The sequence below is a fragment of the Dama dama genome, chromosome 1 (assembly GCF_033118175.1).
Source record: "Dama dama isolate Ldn47 chromosome 1, ASM3311817v1, whole genome shotgun sequence".
NCBI lineage: Eukaryota > Metazoa > Chordata > Mammalia > Artiodactyla > Cervidae > Dama > Dama dama.
The window spans coordinates 76,596,490-76,623,828 of NC_083681.1; the positions used below are offsets into that span (position 1 = coordinate 76,596,490).

The 27,339-nt window shown below is 38.4% G+C and overlaps 2 protein-coding genes and 1 pseudogene across 2 annotated transcripts; 2 read left to right on the forward strand and 1 right to left on the reverse strand.

Annotated features, from left to right (window-relative positions):
- Window positions 1–212: 212 nt before the first annotated feature.
- LOC133063283 (TP53-binding protein 1-like) lies at window positions 213–2,975 on the forward strand (annotated as a pseudogene).
- Window positions 2,976–7,824: 4,849 nt separating this feature from the next.
- Window positions 7,825–8,757, forward strand: LOC133055485 (olfactory receptor 4C16-like). Its single transcript, XM_061140684.1, has one exon. It carries the CDS (start codon window positions 7,825–7,827, stop codon window positions 8,755–8,757), a length of 933 nt encoding a protein of 310 aa, XP_060996667.1.
- Window positions 8,758–16,496: 7,739 nt separating this feature from the next.
- On the reverse strand, window positions 16,497–25,827 carry LOC133055498 (olfactory receptor 4C46-like). The gene is made up of 2 exons (XM_061140692.1): window positions 24,927–25,827; window positions 16,497–16,525 (listed from the first exon to the last, which is right to left on the reverse strand). Exons 1-2 carry the CDS (start codon window positions 25,825–25,827, stop codon window positions 16,497–16,499), a joined length of 930 nt encoding a protein of 309 aa, XP_060996675.1.
- Window positions 25,828–27,339: the final 1,512 nt, after the last annotated feature.

Sequence of the window (27,339 nt, forward strand, 5' to 3'; positions counted from 1 at the left end):
GTTCTGTAAAATTCAAAGCCAGGGAAAATATATGTAGATAAAAATGTTTTATTTTTAGGACAAAATTAAAATATTTGTTACTTTTAAGAAGAGGTGGACAACAGATAGGAAAGTGTTTAAAATGTTTAATTATGGGTAATACTTTAGTTCTTGAGATGGTAGTAAGTTTACTAGAATTTATTTTATTATTTACATGAATGCCAAAAAGCAGTATGGAGTAGGAAATGGCAACCCACTCCAGTATTCTTGCTTGGAAAATTCTATGGACACAAGAGTGGCAGGCTACAGTCCACGGGGGTTGCAAAGAATCAGACATGTCTGAGTAGACACACCTGAGCAACTGTGCATGCACAAAAAGGCAATAATATAAAATGAACAAATGAAAGATGGTCAAATTTTTTGGAAATGGATGAATTCTACTGTTGAAAATTTATCATAAAAATGGGTCTCTTCTATTGGTTGGATCTGCTTCCTTTTTTGTTGACTTCATTTTTAATCAGGCTGTCTCCATTATGGTAAAATTAGGCAGGAGTTCCCAGTCTCCATTTTTGGTAATTCTATTAGGAAAAAAAAAAAAAAAAGATAGTGACTTTTCTCAATAGTGAAGAAAAATTATTTTAATAAGATGTTTTCCTTAATAAGTGTCTCTTTATTAGTTATCAAAACAAATGGAAATGAATTAGAAAAAGAGGAGATTTCTACTCATTGTTCGTATACATTTTAATCCTCAGACTACTTGTTGCAAATCTGTGGTTTCTTGGTGAAGGAAAGCTCTAGCACACAAAATAAAATCTTGTTTGAAGCACCCTGGTGCCTTCCCTAGACTGTAATTACAGATTACAAGAGATAGCGAATAAGAACAAAGGGGCACCCTCCGGATCGTAGAGAGTCAGGAGTGCGAACCGGAAGTCTCCCCTTCACAGACTGGCGGCTCCTGAGGTGACCTGGGGGACACCAGCTCCTTCTCCTCCAAGGCCTCCAGCTCACACGCACGTCAAGCGGGCCGAGCCTGTCCGCCACGCACAGCAGCGGCAGCTCCGGGAGAGGAGCCGCACAACCCAGAGGGAAAACCAGCGGGACAGAACCTGCCGAGTTTGCCTTGCCCAGCTCCCGAGGAGGCCCAGGAAAGCTGAGTCCTAGAAAAGGGGTCAGTCAGACAGGGACGCCAGTGTGTGAGGGGGATGGTGATGCGGGCCTTGGCAGCAGACAGGCAGGCAAGGCTCCAGTCACGCCTCGTGGGCGTGGGCCAAGGGGCCGCCCGCCCTCTCGGACCACTGCAACCAGGGAGACAGCTGTGCCTGGCCCCTTGGGCATAGAGGGCATTTCACCTAGCATGTCGCCGGACGATAAATCCTTCACCCGTGTCAGGCCTCGAGCGCCAGGCTCCAGCAGACGGGCAGCCACGGGTGCTGGTGCTTTGCGTCGACGCGACTCTCCCGAGATTCCATTCCAGACTGCTGCTGGCCCTTCAGATGGCTTAGATGCGTCCCCTCCAGGGAACAGCTTTGTCGGGCTCCGTGTTGTAGCCAAGTGGTCATCCAATGGCTATTTTTACTCTGGAAAAATCACACAAGATGTCGGAGCCGGGAAGTATAAGTTGCTCTCTGATGACGGGCACGAGTGAGACGTGTTGGGCAGAGACACCCTGCTGTGTGGCCCCATCCCCCTGGACACGGACGTGACCGCCTCTCGGAGGATGGGTATTTCAGTGCAGGAGTGGTAAGAGGGCACAGGAGGAGTCTGGAGAGCGGTGCTACAGCCTTGGGAAAGAAGGCCAAAGGAAGCGGTACACGCGGATGGCTGTCATCCTGTCCTTGGAGCAAGGAAACAGACTGCGAGAGCGGTATGGCCTGGGCCCATAGGAGGCGGTAACGCCCCTCACCAAGGCAGCAGATAGCAGCTTGGACAATGTGGTGGACGGGAAACGGAGACGGCGAAGTAATGTCAACTCCCCAGCCACGCCACCACTTCCAGCAGCAGCAGTACCACCCCTACCCGAAAGGTCCCAGAGAGTCCTCGTGCCACCGCGGGGGGCCCCTCGGGCCAAAGGAAGCTCGTCACTCCTGAAGAGGAGCGGTCCCCTGCCAAGCGAGGCCGGAAACTGCCACTGTGAAGCCTGGTGCGGTGGGGGCAGGAGAGTTGGTGAGCCCCTGTGAGAGTGGCGACAACCCGGGTGACCTCTGCCCTGGAAGAGCAGAGAGGGCCTCTGCCCCTCAACAAGACCTTGTTTCTGGCTATGCCTTTCTCCTCACCATGGCCACAGCAAGCGACAAGTTGGCTAGCCGCTCCAAATTGCCAGATGGTCCTACAGGAAGCAGCGAGGAAGAGGAGGAATTTGTAGAAGTTCCTCCTTTCAACAAGCAGTACACAGAATGCCAGCTTCGAGCAGGAGCCGGCTACATTCTGGAAGACGTCGGTGAAGCCCAGTGTAACACAGGCTACCAGTGTCTCCTAACTGCGGATCCGCGCTGTCGGACCCGGAAGTACTTCCTGTGCCAGTGGGATTCCTTCTGTGCCTCAGGTCTGGGTCCATGCCAGCTGCCATGCCAGCCAGCTCCAGAATTACCGCAGTTACCTGCTGCCAGCTGGGTACAGCCTTGAGGAGCAAAGGATTCTGGATTGGCAACCCCGTGAAAACCCTTTCCAGAATCTGAAGGTACTCTTGGTATCAGACCAACAGCAGAATTTCCTGGAGCTCTGGTCCGAGATCCTCATGACGGGGGTGGGGGTGGGGGGGGGCAGCCTCTGTGAAGCAGCACCATTCAAGTGCCCATAACAAAGACATTGCTTTAGGGGTGTTTGACATGGTGGTGACGGACCCCTCATGCCCAGCCTCGGTGCTGAAGTGTGCTGAAGCATTGCAGCTGCCTGTGGTGTCACAAGAGTGGGTGATCCAGTGCCTCATTGTTGGGGAGAGAATTGGATTCAAGCAGCATCCAAAATATAAACACGATTATGTTTCTCACTAAGGATACTTGGTCTCACCAGTTTTATTCCCTGCTGTTGTGGCGATTGTATTTTAACCAGGTTTTGAATGTGTCTTGTGTGTAACTGGATTCCTTGCATGGATTTTGTATAGAGTTTTATTTGCTGGACTTTTATGATAAAATAAATGTTGAATCTCTTTGGTTGTAGTAAAAAAAAATAAAAAGAACAAAGGGGCACCCTAGAGCACTGGGTGGAGCAGAGTAGCTTTTTTGTGATCCACTGGTTGGTTTGTTTGTTTGTTTGTTTTAACTAAAGTCAATGTTGTTTTCTTCCTCTCCTCTGTCACTCTCCCTGCCATCCATTTGAATTTTCCTCTTTTTCCCTGGTAACTTTGGTCAGCCCAAGGCACCTAATGCCTTCAAATCCTTTTACATACTTGGTTCCTGAGTATAAGGAAGGGTAATTCATTTTTCTATTGGCTAAGTGGACAAACCAAAAGTTAAACCTATTACAACATTGGGGATGTTTGTCATGAACAAAGGAAGGGAAACTTTAGGGAATACTACTCTCTGTGATGCTAATACCTAACATCATTATGTCTTAAAATATTCCCTTTAGCATACAGAAAGTTTATTTTTTTCTCAGCATTCCATGAGAAGGCTGTTTTGAAAAAAGGATGGAAAGACGACTAATTTAGGGGGTTCTAACAGGTAAGTGAGAGATTACTTACATGATTGTACTGAGAAAGGCATCATGCAGAATAATTTAACAAATTTTAAAAATATATTTCCATATGGCTTTTTCCCTTGAAGTAGGAAATAGAAACTAATACAGATAATGACTGTGACATAAGCTTCTTGGAGAATGCCAGCCTCTCCACATCCAAGAGATAGCTTTAAATAGAATGCTGTATATCACAGATTAAAAGTATTACTCTTTGCATGTTTCTAAAATGATATTTTAAGAATATAACTTGTAGTTGATATGCATCTGGATTTGTTTTGAAACAGCAAATAACTACACCTGATGGAAGATTCAGAGGAAACATAAAGTGAAAGGTAATAATTGCATAATGAAGGTGAAGGGTAATGTGCCATATATGTGGGGGGGAAATTTCCATCTTTCTCTAATTTAGGCTTTTGAGGGATAAAGAACCTTGGGCAGATCTGTTCTCCTTCCCACAGGGAAAGGTACATTTTTCATAGAAATTAAATGAATATAGAGATTTTCCTAAAGATAGAGGTGAAAGGTAAACAAATCAGAGAGGGCAGTATAGTTTAAGAGAGTCCTAAGGAAACCAAAGTTTTCACTGTGGCTTCTGCAATAAAACAGATTTGTCAGGTAGAAGGGCTTCTCTGGGGGCTCAGACGGTAAAGAATCTGCCTGCAATGTGGGAGACCGAGGTTCGATTCCTGGTTTGGGAAGATCCCTCGGAGGAGGGCATGGCAACTTACTCCAATTTCCTGTCTGGAGAATCCCGTGGACAGAGGAGGCTGGTGGGCTGCAGTCCACCGGGTCGCAAAGACTTGGACATGACTGAACAATTAAGCACACACAACCCTGTCAGGTAGAAGGATCAACATGACACCTCGGGCTTCACTTTCTTTTGTTCATCACCTTTTCTGTGTGATTTTCTCTCAGCTCATCTCTTTTAGCTCCCAGCTCAACATACTATCTCTTTATTACTGTTTTGAGAAATTTAGCTGTTCTAAAACTGGCCAAACTTGTTTGAAGAGTTAAAGTACAGTAGTTAGTAGAAAGTAATGCTGTTTTATCAGTGCAGTTTTGTCTCTAGATTATTACAACCCATTTTTGTGTCAGATACCTTTGAGGATCTGATTTAAGATGTCAACACTTCTGGGAAAAGTCGACATATGGTCATACGGAGAAACATATAGAAAAATACCCATTGATGCTAGAAGGATAGGAAAAATATCAAGGCTGTCCTTGCATTCTTGAAGGGCCAAGTATTCATGTAAAAAGTGTAGAAAACTCATGATGATCATCTTAGGCATGCCAAAGTCCTAAAATCTTACATGGCCAAGTGGTGGTGTTCTGAGTACAACATGTTTTACTCCGGGTTGTGGAGCTGATTAAATTATTTAAAATTTATGCCAATTTGTTTTTTCAAATATATAAGTTGGGAGCACATTTATCTGTTTACCGTACCATACATACTATACAGATGGCCACAGTAAATTAATAATGTGAATGTGTTTTTAATCAGAATAGTACTAAAACAATCAGATGTTTATTACAAGAAGTAACTAAGAAGGTTCAGCTTAAAAATACTTATTAAGCATGTACATTGTGCAAGGCATCAGGTTTGGATCTGGGGAAAGCAAAATCCTGAAAACTTCAAAAATTCTACTTCTATGAAAGAAGCTAAAGGAAGTTCACACAGTTTTGATTTTAAGTATAGTATGTGATAGTATAAGATAAGCTATAAAAGAAACTTAGAGAACTGGAGAATTTCCTTCATCTCAAAGTGATTGCTGATGGCTTTCAGAAGAGATTATTTTTCTTTTTTTAATTAGTTTATCTTTTTTAATTGAAGGATAATTGCTTTACAAAATTGTGTTGTCTTCTGTCAAACCTCAACATGAATCAACCATAGGTGCTCTTAGCAGTTGGGTCCTGAGTTTTGAGACAGCGTAACTAGAAATAAAATTACAATTAAGGAAGGAAGGAGACTACTGAATACACTATTGAGTGAATATTTGATAAAAACTCACAATTATTTGCAAGTTAATGATTAATCATGTGTATTTATGGGCTTCCCTGGTGGCTCAGATGGTAAAGAATCTGCCTGCAAGGCAGGAGACCCGTGTTTGATCATTAGGTTGGGAAGGTCCTCCAGAGAAGGGTATGACAACCCACTGCAGTATTCTTGACTGGAAAATTCCATGGACAGAGGCGCCAGTCCATGGACTTGCAAAGAGTCAGACATGACTGAGTGACTAACACACACACACACATATAATATATACTATAATGTTAAAAAGCATGTGTATTTATGATTCTTAATTAATCTTACAAGTGTATGTCCTAATGTATAAATAAAATTGTTCTAGAAATAGACAATTTAAAGAGATTGATAACATACAAAACAAAAGCCATATACTCAAAAGAGTGGCCACAATCACAGGCCATATTTTCAAGTACAAATACTTCATGATGGATCACTCATCCAGATGCATATGGAAAGGATGAGTTTATTGCACTGACTGAAGTACCAAGACACAGTTCCTTGACCATTTAAGATCTTTGCCAAAGATTGCACGGTCTAAAGAGATTATTTTCTAAAATATCAGAAATATTAAATAACTTCGACACTTTCACAGCAGGGGTTTTTAATTTGCAGGAAGATAATATGTGATTCAACTACTTTGAGGAGAAGAAAATTTATTGAGGGGGAGAAAAGCAATAAGTAAGGATCATTGTCTATTTGGTTTATCAGTTTGTGTTTTGGTGGCTCACAGCTTTCAAGATGATGCACTGAAGATGCGGGTGGGACTGAGGATGGATACAGTGGGGTACGTTTTCCAAATTATATTTAAATCTGTCACACTCAGTTTATATTTTTACTTGCAAATGGTGTTCTTTTCAGCATCACATTAATAATAAAAACCTGGAGGAAAGATTTTGTTCTATCTATGAAGTGAAGTCAGTGATAATATTTCTTTCCACACATGAAAAAATACTAACTTTTCATTGAAGGAAATGACGTTTCAAAGTTGAATAATCATTGATTTTCAAAGACAGAAAACAATTTGAATATAGGCAGTTACTGACTATCTGCTGTTCCTCTTGACTAAAATTATATGTTCCTTTCTCTCTTCTGAATATTTGTTCTGTTACAATAATGTGGAGATTCTGGGTACCCAGATAAAACAAATTATACTCGGGATTACAACCATGATTAGACCTGAAAAGAACTACCTGCTGACATCTCTTCAAAGGACCTCAGTTCTAAAATGCTTAAGCAAAGCACTTAAAGTTTAAACATATAAACTATTGAGTGAACACCCCTTGTAATTTACAAGTAATTCTGGAACTTTGCATGTTTTGAAGGGTGTTTCCAGAAATGAGAAAAAAGAAAACAGGGATTGGAAATATTTGTGATATTATCAACCATTGAAGAACATTCACTTCTCTCCATTGAAGAACATTCACTTCTCTCCATTAGTGTATTTCAAGTACTGAGTATCATAAAGTTGTTTCCAAGTAAGGACGTTATAATTGAAAGATAATAAGTGCTTTATCTTCCTCTTTTCAAGCTGCCACATATGGAAGGGAATGCACAGTGAAGTGGATCATATTATAGACTAATAAAAATAAACATTTCTATAAGTAAGTATAACAAGCATAATATATATATATATATATCTCATTGATATATGGAGACATATTTAGGGGATGGGACTGGGCTGTAATTTTTACATTTACATAATGAACTTCCATAAGCAGTAAAATACATCCAAAATGCCAACTGATACACTCTCCAAACATGCTTCCTCCCCCCACCCCGATTAAATGAACATGGAAAATTATTAAGTTAATAAAATGGAAACTGTATTTCTTAACTTAATATTCATTAAGCAAAATTAATGAGAATCATGTAAAATTAACAAACAGTTGCATTTGAAGAGTGCTACAGAAAAGTCTACTTTTCACAATCTTATATGGGACTCATAATGACCCCATGAATTTGTCATTACAAATTAAGTGTTGAGGTGACTTGTTAAGAAACCACAACTAAAATGTCCGTGATGAAGAATATGTATTTCACTTAAAATATTCCTAAAAATCACACATCACATCACAAATTAATTCTTTTCTATTTTTTGCAGATTAAGCATTTAACACTCACACCTTCCCCTCACTGATGAAATCATGCAACTGAATAATAATGTGACTGAGTTTATTCTGCTTGGGTTGACACAAGATCCTGTTAGGAAGAAAATAGTGTTTGCCACTTTCTTGATTTTCTATTTGGGGACCTTGTTGGGGAACTTTCTGATTATTACTACCATCAAGACCAGCAGGGCACTTGGGAGTCCAATGTATTTTTTCCTTTTCCATTTATCTTTATCTGATACCTGCTTCTCTACATGCATAGCCCCTAGGATGATTGCTGATGCCCTTTTGAAGAATGCCACTATCTCTTTCAGTGAGTGCATGATCCAAGTCTTTACATCCCATATCTTTGGCTGCCTAGAGATCTTCATCCTTGTCCTCATGGCTGTTGACCGCTATGTGGCCATCTGTAAGCCTCTACACTACACGACCATCATAAGTCATCAAGTCTGTGGTGTGCTAATGTCCCTGGCCTGGTTGGGGTCCTGCGTGCATTCATCAGCTCAGATTTTTCTAGCCTTGAGTCTGCCTTTCTGTGGTCCCAATGTAATTGATCACTACTTCTGTGACTTGCAGCCTTTGTTGAAACTTGCCTGTGCAGACACCTATGTGACCAACTTCCTCTTGGTGTCCAACAGCGGGGCCATCTGTACAGTGAGTTTTCTCATGCTGATGTTATCCTATGCTATCATCTTGCACTCTCTGAGAAACCACAGTGCTGAAGGGAGGAAAAAAGCCCTCTCCACCTGCATCTCCCACATCATCGTGGTCGTCTTGTTCTTTGGTCCTTGCATATTTATATATACTCGCCCTGCAACCACCTTCTCCATAGATAAGATGATAGCTGTGTTTTATACACTTGCAACACCTTTGATCAACCCTCTGATTTATACCCTGAGGAATGCAGCAGTGAAAAATGCCATGTGGAAGTTATGGAGCAAGAAGTTGGTCTCAGATGACAAAAGATGAATGGAAGTTTCAAAGTTTTCTTCAGAGTTTGGATTGATCTTAAAGAAGCCCATAGACAATAATATCCTCTTATTGTGGAGTTAGTATAATCCTAACTCAGAGCATGAAGATTACTTCCTTTAATAAAATAGGCAATGTGACCACACATGCTAGTTAGCACTGAGTCAAATATTTGTAGACCCGGCAGCATCAGGTACACACAGTCATGTAAGATCATGGTCTTGGTTATTCACTGCTGTCTCTGCCTCTCTTGTCTGTCTAATATCACTGTGGTTTTCATCTACTGTTTTCCTCCCTTGTGTTGACTTCTGGATTCCTCTGTTTAACATTACACTCTATGCTTTTATCTACAGCCTGACATATTTTTGTCTCAAAGAGTTTATTTCTTAGATACTGTGATCAAATGTCTGATCATGGACCTTCAACTTGGTTGTTCTTACTAACTTGGGTTACAGTTAAAATCTTTTTTTTTTTTTTGTATATTTGCCTAAATGTTCTAGAAAAGTGACAGAACATTATGAGAAAATTCACCCTTTTGTAGTATTTTTCCTAAGGGAGGTTCTGACTGTTGGGGTTTACCTCATATTAACATTTTTTCTGTAAAAACAACAACAACAACAAAAACTTTTTGCTATTAAAATGATTCCTTCTGTTTTGAGGGATCTATTAAGTTTTCTCTTGAATCATACCAATTATAATAGTATGTTTAAATATTAGTTTATTATGATTATAGCATAGAAGCTGCAAATTAAAGAAGATATATTTATGGAGCTTTAAAGAAATCTGGTGCACTGGGAAGACCCAGAGGGATGGGATGGGGAGGGAGGTGGGAGGGGGGGTTCAGGATAGGGAACACATGTAAATCCATGGCTGATTCATGTCAATGTACGGCAAAAACCACTATGATATTGTAAAGTAATTAGCCCCCAACTAATAAAATAAATGGGAAAAAAAAAAAAAAAAGAAATGTGTACATGTAGTCAATGGTAGGGAATTTATAAATAAGAGTTAATTGAATAAAGAACATTCTAATCCAGGGGAGGGTATTTAGGCTTTGAAACATAGTTATACCACATATATGAATTGTTTTAGTGAGTTTTAAAACAATATAGAAAGTAGAGTAACTTAAGAAAGACTAAGCTATTTAGATGAAAATTAAATGTATCCAGTGGAGATGGATATCATCTTTCACCATTCATTATCACTGAAGTCTCTAATTACGTAGTCATTAAGAAATTTTATGATTTGTCTGATTTCTTATTTGCATTTTTATCCATACAGAAAATTCAGTATGAGTATTTTTGTTTATTTGGAGCTTCTATTTCTATTTACAAGTTAATAATTTTATTATGAACACAAAATTTGTTTTACTTTCATTGTACCCAGAAGTTTATCTTCTCTATCTTGAGACAAAGACCAGTGTGGAAATGGAAACCTGTGAATTCTGCAATGAGCTCTAGACCCTTTCTATACATATCTTTTTCTTTTTTTTTTTTTAGATTGTGAGAATTTCAAGGCTAATCCTTCAGTTTTTATTAATCACATCTGTTACAGTAAATAAGTCATCTGTGCTATGACACAGATGCTAGCTAGTTTGGTGTTGCAGAATTCTCTTAGCTTTTGCTTGTCAGTAAAGCTTTTGATTTCTCTGTCAAATCTGAGATCCTTGCTGGGCAAAGTAATGTTGTTTGTAGAATTTTCTCTTTCATCACTTTAAATAGATCCTATCACTCCCTTCTGGCCTGCAGAGTTTCTGCTGAAAACTCAGCTGATAGCCTTATGGGGGTTTCTTGTAGACTGTTTTTTTGCTTTTCCCTTTCAGTTTTAATATTTTTTCTTTGCATTTGCTTTTTATTACTTTGACTAATATTGTTTTGGTGTGTTTCTCCTACAGTTTATCCTGTATGGGAGGAACTGTCAGAGCTTCCTAGACTTGAGTGGCCATTTCCTTTCCCACATTAAAGAAGTTTTCAAGTATCATCTTTTCAAATATCTTCTCAGGCTCTTTCTTTTTTCCTTCTTCTTCCTGAGACCCCTAAAGTTTGAATGTTAGTGTGTTTACTGTTGTCTCAGAGTTCTCTGAGATTGTCTTCAATTTTTTTTTTCATTTTGTGTTTATTCTGCTCCTCAGGAGTCATTTCCACCATTCTATCTTCCAGCTCAATTATTCCTTTTTTAAGCCTCAGTTATTGTGCTATTGATTCTTTTCATCTCAGTTATTGTGCCATGCATCTCCACATGTTTTCCTTAGTCCTTCTATGTTTTTACTGAACATTTCTTGTATTTTCTCAATCTTTGTTTGCTCTCTGTTTGTTGTGATTTTGGAGCATCTTTACTGTCATTACTCTAAATTCTTTTCTCATGTAGTTTAAAAAATATAAGACTATATTTTCTCTTCATATATTTGGGTTTGTAGGTTTTTACCTTGCTTCTTTGTCTGTAATATATATATTTTTTCTTGCCTCTTTTTTTTTCCTTCTTTTGAATGGGACTATGTTCCTGTCTTACTGATTATTTGGCCCAAGGTTTCCAGCACTGGGGTTTGCAGAGAGTTGGGTAGAACCAGGTCTTGGTGTTGAAATGTGGACCTCCAGGAGATCTCACTCGAGTTAATATTCTCCAGTACTCAGAGGTTCCTCCCATCTGCTTGGGTGTTGACATCCCCACCACTGTCATCTAGGTTCCCTACAGTGGGGAGATGCAGACTCTACATTCTCCTTGGCTCCACCTCAATAAGTCGATTACCTTTTGCTATTATTGTCACTGTATGTCTTCTCTAATAAACTTTATGTGCGGGTGAGATGTGTGTATTTTGTATAATGTGGTACCCTTAGCAGCAGTTATAATGTTTGTTTCATTTGGAAACATCAATATATATTTATTGACTAGATGAATGACTTTTGAAATACATAAATAACTTGAAAAAGTTGTATGTTTCAGGTATACTGACTTGCCCCTCTAAACGATCAAACCCACAGAAGCAATGGGACGTGAAAATGTCACAGAATTTATCCTCCTGGGGCTCTTTACTGATGAGAATGCGGAAGTCGCCGGCTTTGTGCTGTTTTTACTTTGCTGTATTGAGATCCTCTCAGGAAATCTGCTCGTTCTTCTCACCATCAGGGGCAGGCGCCTCAGTGAACAGCTCATATATTTTTTCTCAGCTATTTGGACTTGATGGGGGTCTGCTCCACCTCCACGGTGGCACCCAAGTTGATCACTGACTTGCTGGCCCAGCAGAAGGCCATCTCCTACAGCAGCTGCATGGCCCAGGTGTTTTATGCCCACTTCTTTGGAGCCACTGAGCTCTTCATCTTGGGGGCCATGGCCTGTGACCGCTATGCCGCCATCTGCAGACCTCTTCACTGCATGGTCATCATGAGCCGACAGGTGTGCTCTGTCCTCATGATGGCTTCTGCTACGGGAGCCTTTAGCCATTCTCATGCAAGTATTATCATTGGACTTCCTTCCTGTGGCCCCAATCGAATAGACCACTATTTCTGATATGCATTCCCTTTGCTGAAGCTGGCCTGCACGGACACTAGACTGCGGGTGATTGCAATCATTACCACCACAGGGGTGTTGTCCATTTTGACCTTTGTTGCCTTGGTGATTTCTTACATCATCATCCCTGAGGACTGGCTCATTGGAGGGCCGCCGCAAAGCCCTCTCCACCTGTGGTTCACACATCACTGTGGTCTTCAAGTTCTTCTTGTCTCTCATCGTCACCTATGTCCCCACGGCTGATTCTGTCAGGAACGACAAGGTCTTTGCCCTGTTTTACACCATGATTGCCCCCATGTTCAACCCTTTCATCTCCACCCTGAGAAACGCAGACATGAAGAATGCCATGAGGAAAGTGTGGGGCCGAGATAAACACTCTGCGGAAAAACGAACATCTGGCTGTCCTGCCCTCTGCCGGATCTATTTTATCCACACAATCGTTAATGTTGACAAGTGCAACAGATACGGAAGGAGCGTGTGCTGTCATTCAAAGGGGCAACCCTGAAGAGTGAAGCCCCCTCAGCCACTCTCCCCTGTCACTTGACTGAGACTGCCCACAAGGGGAGTGGATCAGATGCCCTTCGGGTCCTTTCCAGCTCTGACATTCGGGAACATTCTGTCCTTTGTATTCCCTGACATGACAAGTGCATTTCAGCACTTTTTTTCAGGGAAAGTTGTGAAGACTGCATGATTGGCTTTTCTGACCTCTTTCAGGAAACAGATAATCTTGAGTGAGACATCGCTCATAGAGCTTTCTTAAAACACTTCTTTTTTTTTTTTTTTTTTTTTTGAGGTTTCCACTGCAATAATTTCCAAAAAGCAATGCCAAAGGTTTTACAAGTGTTGTATATTTTTTTTTACATTAACAAATCCTGCATCTAAAACAATGTATTGGATATAATTATCCTACTTACACTACAGTTACAGAAATTGTAAGTAAAACTTAGTACCTTATTTCAGGTAATTAAAAGTCTTGAAAAATGAGCAATTCTTTTCATTTTTATACATGCATTTCTATGACCATATTTATCACTGTATTTAAAGAACATGCATGAGTATATAAAACTAATGTTTTTTGTAAAAGTGCAACATGGAATATCTCCCATTCTGTGAAATGTCATGAGCTTAAGAAGGCATATAGCTGAAGAAATGGATGCTCCTGGGAAGCATTTTGTTAATCCTCACTCTCATTATGCTAATAATGTGTTTTGATGGTGTCTTCCATTAGTCAAACTAGGTAAATCTGTCTCATTTTCCCTCAGACAGGTTTTCATTCTATGGAGAAATAAAGGTGATTAGACTAAGAAACAGGTATAGCCAGCTGACAACTAGGGCTTAAACTAAAATCTTTTTTGGCACATTCAGGTGTTTCCTTAATTTAGACAAGAATCTTCAATCTTCATGAAGTTTGAAGAGAATTCTGAGGTCAGGATTCTGATCTCAGACATCTCTTAAATGTCTAAGTGACTTAGTGAAGTCGCTTGGTCTTGTCCGACTCTTTGTGACCCGGGTTGCATGCCCTCCTCCAGAGGACCTTCCCAACTCAGGGACTGAACTCAGATCTCCCGCATTGCAGGTGGATTCTTTACTTTGAGCCACCAGCTACACTGTAGGACCTTGATCGTCCACGTGTTTGATTCTTTAAATGCACATGACTGGTTCTCTTTGTCCTATGTCATCTCAGGTTTTCTTGAAAGCTACTTTAGTTTCCCTCCCAGCCTTTAGAAAACTGGATGAAGACAGAGTTTTCTGAAATGCCTTGTCTACAGCCTTTGTGAGCCCCCAAGTGAATACTATCTGAGGCAAGATAAGATAAATTTGGAAAGTAAACAACCAGAGGAACAGGGACATTACCCTGGACAGTGGCTTGACAATCTTTGCTTTGGATATGTTTACAAATACCTTTGGGAATATAATTACTTAGAGCTTTCAAAGACATTCATTTTTGCTTAGTTACTGTAGTTTATATTCTGTCCTTCCCAACCAAATTTTCTTCAGGCGTAGGTATAAAAGAGATGATACCCAGGACCTAAATATGATTTCCTGAGGGATAAAGACACACTTCTTTCATTACTGATAATGTTAGTGAATATTTTAATCCTGCTTCCCTTGTAAACCTGTGGAAAATTTAAGATGTATTGATTTTACAAAATATTTGAGAGATATGTTTGATTTACTGGTTTTTATTCTCTGTATTTTTTATACAAGGAGCAAATTGACAGAGTAAGTATCTGGGGCTGAGTTTTCTAGATGCGTCCTAGAACTCCCCTGACAGCCCCTCAGCCCTGAGGTCTGTGGCCCTGGTTTGGGTCGTGTCCCCCAGCCGTGTGCTAGCTTGAGTCAGTGCTGTGTGTTTGTTTGATGTAGTTTCTTTCTCAAAGCTATTACTTCTCTTGTAACGTGATAATTTAATTACTATACTAACGTCACAGCATGTTTAATTTTAATCATGTATCATTTAAAAGGAAAATTCTGTTTAATAACGGAATTAACGCATTCTCGAGTTGGCAATCCATTTCATTGCACCTCATCACCTACTTGTGTGCATTTTCCCTTGTTACTTTTAAGATAAGACCAAATTTCAGCTTGGATATCCATAAATATGAGTAATTCTCCATTTAAAGCATCTGCCATTTTAACATAGACTAGTTTCATCTAGATCAATAAAAATAAGTTTGTAACATGCAATGTTTTAATAAAACAGGAGAAAATTTAAGTATATTTTGGAGAATGTAAGTTAAATATGAGAGGGCCTATTCTTATGCTGACAGCATAGTGAACAGCAAAGATATTTTCAAAATGAAGAAATAAGATAATTTCGGAGAATTTTTTTCATGATGCAAGGAAAATCAGACAATTGATATGGGTTAAAATTGCCTTAAAATAACCAACAAAAATTTCAAAAATAATTGAAAGTTTTTCATCACCATATTGTTGAAATTGATGCTTATGTGATTGCACTTGTTAAAATTATGTGGGATTTTTTTCTTTTTATTAAACTTTTATGTAGGCATAACAGTTTCTTTGACAGCTAAATGACTTACTCAAACAAAAATGAGTGTTAAAAAGAAGTATATTATGAACCATATATATCACTGGGTATTTTATATTCTTCATCAAATTTCTGAATTAGGTAATAATATCGTAATTCTAAGATAAATGCAATGAGACTTTCAAACATGTTAATCCATTAGCCTGAGAATCACACTGATTATTTAGGTTAGCACTCCTCAACTTTCCCAGAACTTTGCTGTCGTCACCTGAACCATCTGTTTAGCAGTTGCCTGGTATTCTTTATTTCATCCATTGTGTCTTCAGATTTTGTATAGATTTCCTTACTATCTCATGTTCAAAATGTTGTTTTATGACAATGTTTTCTCCTCACCTGACTTTTCACATTTCCTTTTACCTCTGTTAGCACCATTCGCCACATTATAATAACTCAGAATATAGGATATTGTTTTAATCTATTATTGATTAAATGTGTTTCTTTTAAATACATAATATTTTTACAAGCTCAAATACTCAGAAAGACACACTGGACGTTCATTAACCCGATATTTGCGTGTTGCTTTCTGCTCAGATAAAGATTCTGAATTGAGATTTCATTATTTTCATTGCTGCCCTTTGTGATACCTTCTTCCCCATTCACCTCAACTCCTGTTTAACCTCAGATTAAAAAAGAGTCAGGGTTTTGTCTGTTCTCATTTTATTGAATTACTTTCCAATTCTCAGGAATTATTTTGACTCTCTATCTAGGGCTCTTCTAAAGTCAGAGATTCAGGTTAATGAAGTTATTTCTCTCTAATTTATTTATTTATTTTTGTCTACTTATATAATACATTTCTTTAAATCAATTTTATATAAATGCTTTTATTTGACATATCAATATTATTCCACTTCACAAACAAAAAAATCTATGTATCAATTGCAATTATGTAGAAGACATTATTCTACAATGTCTGCAACCCCTCCCCCCAAAAAAAAGCCTTTAAATGTACTGCAACCCCTCCAAAAAAACCTTTTAAATACTTTTGAGTTAATGCTAATTGATGAACACTGTGTGACTGATACTTTGTTCTGGTAGTTACAGAAAAACAGGTTGGAAGCTTTATAGTGAGAGTGAAAACAAAGTAGGATAATGAGAAAATTTAACCTCTGTGACATTGCAGTTTTGAATAATAGTTTAAAATAGAAATGGTGTCATACAGGCCATTTAAAATGCTATCTGTTAACTATTTGCCATCTGAAATCATCATCAAGACTATAAATAACATTAATAATAATTTTGTGAAGCCCTAGACTTCATGGTTTTTAAATATGAAAATCATGCACTTGCTATAAAAACATTCATTCTCTGTTTGCTTTTTTATTCTTTTAAATAGACATTTGAGGGCCTGGATATGACTGTCTAACCCTAAAAGTGTGCTAACTTTTGCAAACCCACTGTGGACAAATAATTCCTCATCGATGGTTAAAATAGCATCTAGAAGTGAACTTGTTCTATCTTGCACTTATTTTACACTGATTAAATAGTGTCTAAAGATTTCCCTTAGTTACAAAAGATGAAAATCTATAAACATTTCATTAATTCTTTACTGCAACACATGCCACTGAGGGATAACTGGACCAAAAGTTGTTATATCATCTTTTTTATTAACAGTAGCTTTTTTTGCATGAAGTTTCCAGCAACAAACACTTGAGCAACTTCACAACATTTATTTTTCTTTACCAATATCCAAAACAAACTTCAATATCAGTATGTATTTTTTAATTGTCTTAACACATGAAATATAAGTATGAGAAATAAATTAATTTGTAGATTGTTTTGCAATTTAAATCATAGTGTATAAATAAAATATAAATTATAATGTAAATCTTATTGTATATTTCTCAAGAGTTCTTTGCCTTTTGAAGTAACAACAATCACATTGATTTACCACGACCCATTAACTATGTTTGATCACAGAGTATGTGTACACGCTGACTTGTGTCCAACTCTTTGAGACACTATGGGCTGTTGCCTTCCAGGCTCCTCTGTCCATGGGATTTTCCAGGCAAGAATACTGGAGTGGCTGCCATTCCCTCTTCTAGGCGATCTTCCCAACTCAGTGATCAAACCAGTGTCTCCTGCTTTGAGGCAGATTCTTTACCACTTGAGCCATCACAGAAACCTTAGGATGCTCTATTTAAGTTAATGTTCAGTAGTTCAAGTTGGGATTTTAAATAAATTTGTGTTTCTTTGGGATTCATGCCAGATAATTCAGGGAATTTGGTTAGATAATTTTAAAAGAAGGCAAGTTGCCTTCATGTATATGGCCACAAGAATTGAAAAATATACAAAAGAATATTTTCTTGCCTTGGGATAATTAGCCTTCTTTGTTTTGTAAAATATTTTATTAACAACAATTAACTTTTTTATTTTCAAAATAATGTTTAAATATTTAAAATCTTTACAAGTAATTGGGTAAATCATATAATCATTTTCATTATAAATTGTTTTGCAATAGATTTATAAAGTAAGTTAGATTAAAAACATTTACTAAATCAATAATTAATATCAAAGTTTTATTCATGTAAATGTATTTATGGTAAATTTTATATTATTGTGCTCATATTCACCCAAGCATATGTTTTCTTTTTTTCAGAAACATAAGTCATTTGTGTATAACCTACACTAAACTCAAATGGAAAACCAGAGAAACATATCAGAATTCATTCTTCTAGGACTTGCATGTGACCAGGACATACAAATACATGCTTTGTGTTTTTCTTATTCTGTTACCTTGTCCTGTTGGTGGGAAACCTTCTGCTCCTCCTCTCCATTCAGTGCAGTCCTCTTTGTAACCGGCCAGTGTGCTGTTTCCTCAGCCACTTCTCCCTCATAGACATCTGCTATACCTCCAGCGTGACACCCAGATTAATTGGAGATCTGCTAGTGGAGAGAAGACTATTTCCTATGGTGACTGCATGCTACAGGTCCTTATCATGCACTTCTTTGGAGGTGCTAAGATCTTTATTCTTACTGCCATGGCTTTTGACCGCTATGTTGCCATCTGCAAGCCTCTCCACTACGTGGTTATCATGAACAGAACAAGATGCAATCTTCTCCTCTTAGCTGCCTGGGCTGGTGGAGCCGTCCATTCCTTTCCTCAATTTTTTATGGCAGCCAGCTTGCCTTTCTATGGTCCTAATGAAATTGATCACTATTTCTGTGATATTTTTCCATTGCTAAAAATTGCATGTACTGACACCTACATCACTGGTGTGCTTGTGATTGCCTTTTCAGGAATGGTTGCCTTAGTTACATTTGCTGTCTTGTTTGTTTCTTATGGCATTATATTATTCACTTTAAAAAATCATTCAGCTGAAGGAAGACACAAAGCCCTCTCTACCTGTGGGTCTCATATCACTGTGGTCATCTTATTTTTTGTACCTGTTATCTTTATCTATCTTAGACCTCCCACTACTTTCCCTGAGGATAAGGTATTTGCACTATTTTACACCATCATTGCCCCCATATTCAATCCCTTAATCTATACTCTAAGAAATGCAGAGATGAAAAATACTTTGAAAAAATTTAGTATCAAACTTTGTTTTCAAAGGAAGCACACCTTTAAGGAAGAATTTGTGCAGCAAAGAGATATTTAGAGTAGCAACTATTTTAATGTGGTTCCTGTGAGTCAACTCTCTTGGTGCCCTACAGAAAGTAATAATAATAATACAAAGATAGAATCAATAATTCAGATCACTGTAAACAAATTTACTTGCTTTTCACCTAATGACATAATTTTAACACCATTTCCAATATTAATTAAGGAGTTGTATAATAAAATTATTTACCTAAATTGATAAGTAAGTGGCTAGTCATTGTATCCAGAATCAAAGCCCACTCCTGTAAAAATGAAAAGTTCAAGTCACTCAGTTGTGTCTGACTCTTTGCAACCCCATGGACTATACAGTCCATAGAATTCTCCAGGCCAGAATACTGGAGTGGGTAGCCTTTCCCTTCTCCAGGGGATCTTCCCAACCCAGGGATCGAACCCAGGTCTCCTGCACTGCAGGTGGGATTCTTTACCAGCTGAGCCACAAGGGAAGCCTAAGAATACTGGATTGCATAATCTATCCCTTCTCCAGGGGATCGTCCCAACCTAGGAATCAAACCGGGGTCTCCTGTATTACAGGCAGATTCTTTACCAACTGAGCTGTTAAAATAAAGGGGGAAAAAATAACAAGACAAAACAAAACAAAAACTAGTAAAAAGACAAAATGTGGCCTATAAACAGATTCACACACACACACACACACACACACACGAAGAAAGCAGTTTTGCTGCACATGGATTTTTTTAGCAGCTTTACTCATGATTACCAAATCTTGGAAGCAACCAAGATGTCCCTCAATAAGACATAAATAGATAAATAAGTTGTAGTACATCCAAACAATGGAATACTATTCAGAGTTAAAAATAAATGAGCTATTAAACTGTGCAAACTCATTCAGGAAACGTGAATGCATATTACCAAATGAAAGAAACAAGACTGAAAGGACTACCTGCTACATAATTTCAACTATATGACATTCTGAAAAAGGCAAAACTATGGAGACAGAAAGAGTATAAATGAATGAAAAGGATTAGGGGAGAAGGATGAATAGGTGGAGCCCCAAGGATATTTAAGGCAGTGAAATTCTTCTGCTTGTTTCTATAATTTTGAATCTTATCAATGTATAAGTCAAAATATACAGTACTTAGAGTGAACCCTAATGTAAACTATAAATTTGGGGTGATAATGATGCTTATGAACTGTGGTGTTGGAGAAGACTCTTGAGAGTCCCTTGGACTGCAAGGAGATCCAACCAGTCCATCCTAAAGGAGATCAGTCCTGGGTGTTCATTGGAAGGACTGATGCTGAAGCTGAAACTCCAGTACTTTGGCCACCTCATGTGAAGAGCTGACTCATTGGAAAAGACCCTGATGCTGGGAGAGATTGGGGGCAGGAGGAGAAGGGGGCGACAGAGGATGAGATGACTGGATGGCATCATCGACTCGATGGGCATGAGTTTGAGTAAACTCTGGGAGTTGGTGATGGACACGGAGGCCTGGCATGCTACTATTCATGGGGTCGCAAAGAGTCGGACACGACTGAGTGACTGAACTGAACTGAACTGAACTGAACAATGCATCATTGTAGGTTCCTTTGATTTTAACAAGTGTATCCCTTTGGGGGGAGAGTGTCCCATTGTGGGGACAGGAGGTATATGGGATCTTTGTACTTTAATCTCAGTTTAGCCATGAACTTAAAACCTCTCTAAAAATAAAGTTTTACTGATTAGCAAATACATTGTGGTACAATACTTAAAGGAAATCTTATAAGTAAGTGAAGAAGAGACTCTCAGAAAGATTTTCTTAAATTAAGGGGAAAAAAACCCACACTTTTCCCTTTTTATGAAAAGATCTTTTGCGCAAGTTTAATAGTTTTTAAAAATAAGATCATTTAAGATGATCTGAAATATCACTGAAAATATCACAATAGAGAAGGAACTGGATAATGGGATTTTGTGAAAAGAAATACAGTTAAAATAACGGAAGGATTTTAGAATATATAAATGCAAGAGTTATTATCATTAGGAGGCACTGTACAAAGATGATTAAAGAGCAGAAAACAGTAAAAAGGGAGATAAAATTAAGTGGAGCTGTTTTAGCAAAGAGGAATGATTGTGCCTTCAATAATCACCTAATTTGTTCATTTTCTTTGCCTGGTGGGATGGCATAGACCTTCATTGCTGAAAATTCTTGGTCATTAGTAACTGTAAATGGATTGCGTAGTTGCACTTTTTTATTGATCTTAATCATCAGATTTGGTAACTCAGGAGGGGCCTTTGGGAGCTACTCTATTCCAGACATACTTTTCTTCTCTCCTTTAAGGAGGAGTCCAATTCTCCTTAGCAGTCAGGATCACACTACCTTACATTTTTGCTTGTTGGTTCAGAGCATGAGGAGCCCAAAGTGATCAGGCAGGAGTCTTAACTCTCAGATCAATATAGCATTGTTGTGTCTCCCGGTGACTCATTTCTGCCTTTGGAAATAAGACCTTTAAGCAGGCGAAACCTAAGTTAATGGCAATAGAAAGCACAGATTTGGCTAATAGATTTCTAAAGGTAGTAGCGAGTGGTGTCACTCCAATCTTTACATTGTGGCATGTGGCACACATATTTTTTTTTTAAATAATTCTAAAAAAGCACATAAAGATACCTATTCCTTTAATTCTCTTGTTGCTTGTCTTCCAACCATGTTCCTTCCAAGTCTCTTGACCATCTGGCCAAACCATTGATTAAAATCATGAATCAGTATACAGTACACATGTGGATATTTTTCCTTCCAAGCAAAGTAAAAAACCATGTACACTGCTTGAAGTTTTATCGATTGACAGGAGTTACCTTCCTTCTGACTTTAGGGATTTCCCAGAATGGGGCTGTAGCACTGCACTTTCCACTTTTGAGTTTATGGAGCCCTGGTAAAGAATGGGAATTTGCTATGACTCATGGAACTCAAACAGGGGCTCTGTGACAATCTAGAAGGGTGGGATGGGGAGGGAGATGGGAGGGAGGTTCTGGAAGTGGGGGTACATGGGCCCACCTATGGCTGATTCTTGTTGATGTTTGACAGAAAACAGCAAAATTCTGTAAAGCAATTTTCCTTCAGTTAAAAAATAAATCAACTAAAATATGATTAACAAAAAAAAAATAAAGAATCTACCTACCAATGCAGGAGATGCAAAAGACAACGGTTTGATCCCTGGATTAGGAAGACCTCCTGGAGTAGGACATTGCAACCCATTCCAGTTTTCTTGAAAATTCCATGGACAGAGGAACATGGTGTGCTACAGTCCTTGGGGCCAAAGTCAGTGACTGACTGACTGAACACACACACATATCAACTCAGCCCGATTACATATACTGTGCTTCCATTTTATGAAATTAATGACTAATGAGCTATTACTGGGTATACCCAAGCAATATGTCCTTGATGGGTCCAGCACCAAGTTCATGATGAGCAACCCAGGTTGCCTAGTAACTTGGTGGCCCATGGTTTAGTATTCAGTCTCTGTTAGGCAACCAAGAGCTATTTCTCAAAATGAGAGTAGTTATCTGAAAAGGATCACAAGATTTTGCTCCATGATCCTAAGTGCCTGCACGGCAGCTCACATGTGGAGGCCTGCCAAAGGCTCCCGCAGCCCTATCTCCACTGACACATCAAGGACACATCAAGGATCTACTGGATCGTTTGTCTCTAGTGGCTGAGAAGCTTGAATGCCAGTCTAACCTGTGGCAGAGCTGTTTCTTTTCTGGACCTCACTCAGGACCAGCAGCTCTTTGAGTTCCTTTATAAATGGGTCATTGAAGTACACCCACACAAAATATGTGCTTTCTCCAAAGAACACTGAGGTCCACTGAGCACGGTGCATTTTCTTTGTTTATGGGAGAGGACAGAGGGAACAAATTAACTTTCACGTTAAAAGGAATACCTTGATATGCCCCATACCACTGTGCCTATAAATGATCACTGAGTTTGGTACTCTGAATTTTATTTGGATTTATTCTAACATCTGACACAGAAATGTCTTACAAAAAAATCTAAAGCAATTGTTGCTTCTTGATCTGAAGATGCAGTCAGCATAATATCAATGAATGTAATGGATCAACAAAGTGGATTATGGTACAATGAACAACAATAAGAATCTGTTGGTTGCTCTTTGTCTATTTCAACTATAGATCTGAGAAAATAACCACATGGGTTCAGTCCCTGGGACCTGAGCTAAAATTCCATAATCAAGTAGACAGTGCCATACACATGCTAAATTGCTCAGTCGTGTCTGACTCTTTGCAACCCCATGGACTGTAGCCTCCAAGGCTTCCGTTTCCATGGGATTCTCCAGGCAAGAATACTGGAGTGAGTTGCCATGCCCTTCTCCAGGGGATCTTCCCCAACCAGGGAAGACAACATTCTAGGTGCTTGTTATTCTGCTTGCTGTAAATACTTATATTTATTCACTTGATATTTATTATACACCATACATCATATTACTTGTAGAAACAATTTCTATCAAGTAAGCAAATGTTTTAAGGAGTATGACAGTTTATTTAATAAATTGAAATTTCTGTTTGACTTCAAAAGATTCTTTGATTTGAATCATTACTCTTTGTGATGGATCATAAACATAAGAAGGTCACATGGACAATGCAGAAGGATTCTGAATGCTAAAAGGAAATTTGGACACATGATGTGATATTCATTACTTGCCCTTTAGAGACTGAATGCCCTGTTGATTTTATGAGGGCTTCCCTGGTAGCTCAGCTGGTAAAGAATTTGCCTGCAATGCAGGAGACCCCAGTTCGATTCCTGGGCTGGGAAGATCCATGGAGAAGGAATAGGCTATCCACTCCAGTATTCCAGGGCTTTGCTGGTGGCTCATCTGATAAAGAATCTGCTGCAATGTGGGAGACCTGGGTGTGATCCCTGGGTTTAAAAGATACCCTGGAGAAGGGTTAGCTACTGTGATTACATATCACAGTGATAAGTCAATGTCTAATAATCTACTATGATGTATATAAATAGGCATAATTATTAATAAAATTATTAGTGTTTAGTTATATGCAATAACCTATTATATAATAGCATACATACTAGGGCTTTTCAGGTGGTGCTAGTGGTGAAGAATCTGTCTGCAAATGCAGAAGGCACAAAAATGCAGTTTCGTTACCTGGGTCAGGAGGATCCCTTGAGGAGGGAATGGCAACCCACTCCAGGATTCTTGCTTGGAAAAATTGCGTGGGCAGAGGAGCCTAGTGGGTTGCAGTCATAGGATCACGGGATTGTACATAACTTGGAACACACACACATACATACTAACATGATAATATGTTATATAACTAATTGTATATGTAACTATATATATTACTATACATGCAATATAGCTGATTATATAATAATAGCATATACTATATTAATAATATGTAATATTATCATGTAATAATATATGGCATGTAATATAGCACACACATAGATATATATGTGTGTGTGTGTATATGTATATATATATGTATATATATATAGAGTCTGAAACAGTCCCAGTCCCTTTGCATGGTAACTAGGTTACCCTTCTGTCATTGTTTTCTGACAGTTAACAGCATGATTTGAGAGATCAGCTAGATTCTGTTTTTTAGCTCTTTGATATTTTCATTTTGGAATTTACTTCTTTCTGTTTAGTCTCTCACTTGCTAACGGGAAAAATAGCGGTGCCTATGTATATGGATTGTCACTGAGATTATTAATAAGAAAGAATACACTTTATGGCTTTTGTTTTTACTAGAATAAACATTTTGAATCCATATAAAGTGATGAATTCAGTTATATCAAGTCCCAATTTGGTAAAATTTTCTACATATTCAAAGAATGGTCCTGGGTTTGGCTTTTCCCATTTTCTTGCACCAATTTCTACTCCCCTCTTACAAAATCTAAGTTTGGTAATTTTGTTGTTGTTGTTCTTTATTTCACTAGGTATTCTTTGCAGAGATTATCAGCAATGTCCCTTTGACAGTTACCTTTGTTCAATCAATTCTGAGTTCTGGCCACATTTATATTTCACCTGAAATAGCTTTCCTACTAAACCATTTCCTAATGGCAGTTTTCAACTGGGCATTCCTCAAGGTATAGATTAAAGGATTTAACATGGGGGTTATCATCGTGTAGAATACAGCAACTGATTTATCGACAGGCAAAATAACTGCAGGTCTCATGTATACAAATATGCAGGGCACAAAGAATATGGCAACGGCTGTCATGTGGGAGACACAAGTGGAGAGCGCTTTGCATCTGGCCTCCGAGCTCTTGGTCCTCAGGGAGCGCAGAATGACCACATAGGAGCCAGCCAAGAGAAGGAAGTTTAGCAGACAGAGGACACCGCTGTTGGCAGCGACAAAGAGCCCTAGAGTGTGGGTGTCAGTGCAGGCAAGTTTGAGCAAAGGGGTCAGGTCACACAAAAAGTGATCTATGACATTAGGGCCGCAGAAGGGCAACCTGAAGATGAAGAGGATCTGGATGAGTCCATGAAGAAAGCCTCCCATCCATGCCACTCCCACTAGCAGCCAGCATAACCTGCGATTCATGATGGTTGTATAGTGCAGGGGCTTGCAGATGGCCACATAGCGGTCATAGGCCATCACAGTGAACAGGATAATATCAATACCTGCCAGGAAATGTTCCCAAAAGATTTGATTTGTGCATCCTTTGAAAGTACTGGTTTTCTTTTCATAGAGTGAATCTATGACCAGTTTAGGGGTATCAACACAGGAATAGCAGGCATCAATAAAAGAGAGATGAGCCAGAAAGAAGTACATTGGGGACCCCAGTAATGAGCTGGTAGTGATGGCGACCATAGTGAATACATTTCCTGCCATAGAGATGATGTAGACAACCAAAAACACAACAAATATGATTTTCTGCATCTTTGGATTTTGTGTGAGTCCCAGTAGAATAAACTCTGTCACATTGTTCCTATTTTCCATGTTTTTCGTGTTCTTGTTTATCACAGTACCTTAAAAAGTCACTTTTTTTAAAACACAGTCTTGAATTTATTGTTTTTCATCTAGTAAATAGCAATTGCCTAGATTCTATAGATATCTAAATTCTAATAAGATTTTTTAAGATGGAAGATATTCTGATATCTTAAAGATTTTTCAACTATGAGTGCATGAGGATTTGAGTGTAAATATTAGAATATAAGTGTAAGAATATGAGCACATGAGTGTAGGTATGAAGGCAAATTTAAGAAAGAGTGACTTTTGCATATAACTCTCATAAAGATGTTTTTTTGTGACTTGGACCAAGTGGACTTGGATGAGGTTCAGTAAGGAGATGGAGATCAAAGTGTTATGCGCAACAGAGTCATTAAGCATTCACATTAAGTGTTACGGGGCATCCATAATAGGAAAGGAATGAATATGGGGGACTCTGGATACTGTAATAGAACTGAAAAGCCATGTTGCCTAAATCCAATAACTTAACCGTAGCTAATAGTGATTGATAGCAATGTGTATGACATGGTAGTAACCTGTACATGGTATTATTTCATCCATTTTCATAAGGTAAAGGATATCAGAGACTAATGTTAATAGTAAGACTAATAATGATAACAACAAAATCTAATTATAGCAAAATCTAATCACTAGCAAAAATAAAACTAGTTTTAAAATGATGAACACTTACTATGCTCTAAATGTTTTTTTTCAGACATTTGATTATTTAATTATCACTGCAGACCTCTGAAATGATTACTACTATCATTTTTATACTTATTTTTCACACTAGTGAGCAGAATCTTAGAGAAAGCAAGGATCTTGACAAAAATCAAGCAACTAATAGCAGATCTAAGACTAGTTCAGATTCTACTTCTTTTTGTTTCCTCCAAATTCTTAAATACTGTTCTATCTTGTTAGGTTAAAATAAACCATGTTGATCTAATAAAGACTTTTATATATCATCACAATAATTATAATTAATGTGACTCCAGAGGCAAGTGTCTATGAGGCAATGTCACTGAAGAAATACAAATATACATATACATACACAGACTCAGACACATACACACAGTAAAACTTACTGAAATTCTTAATTTGAATAACCGTGTGGTACTACTTTCACTGAAGGTCCATTTTAGTTTTGTCTCTTCCTCACCCCTATTTCCTTTCTCCACAATTTCCCTACAAAGCATTAACCCACAGACTCTTCTGCAAAATGTTGAAATGATGATTCCAGCAGTTAAACATACTGATTTGAGAATCAAAAAAGAAAACAAAAAAACAAACACACAACAGATAAGGATCTTGTCTTTCTCCACTTGCAGCTGCTTGATTCTGGGGTATATTTCTTGGCAACTTACATCCTAGTTTCTCTCTCTCTCGTATCAAATGAGAACAATGATGTCCACCTCACAGGCTGTTATGAGAATTGATTGAGGAAACATATATGAATATATCCACCACACAGCAGAGGGCACACAGAAGACCTTCACTTATTTT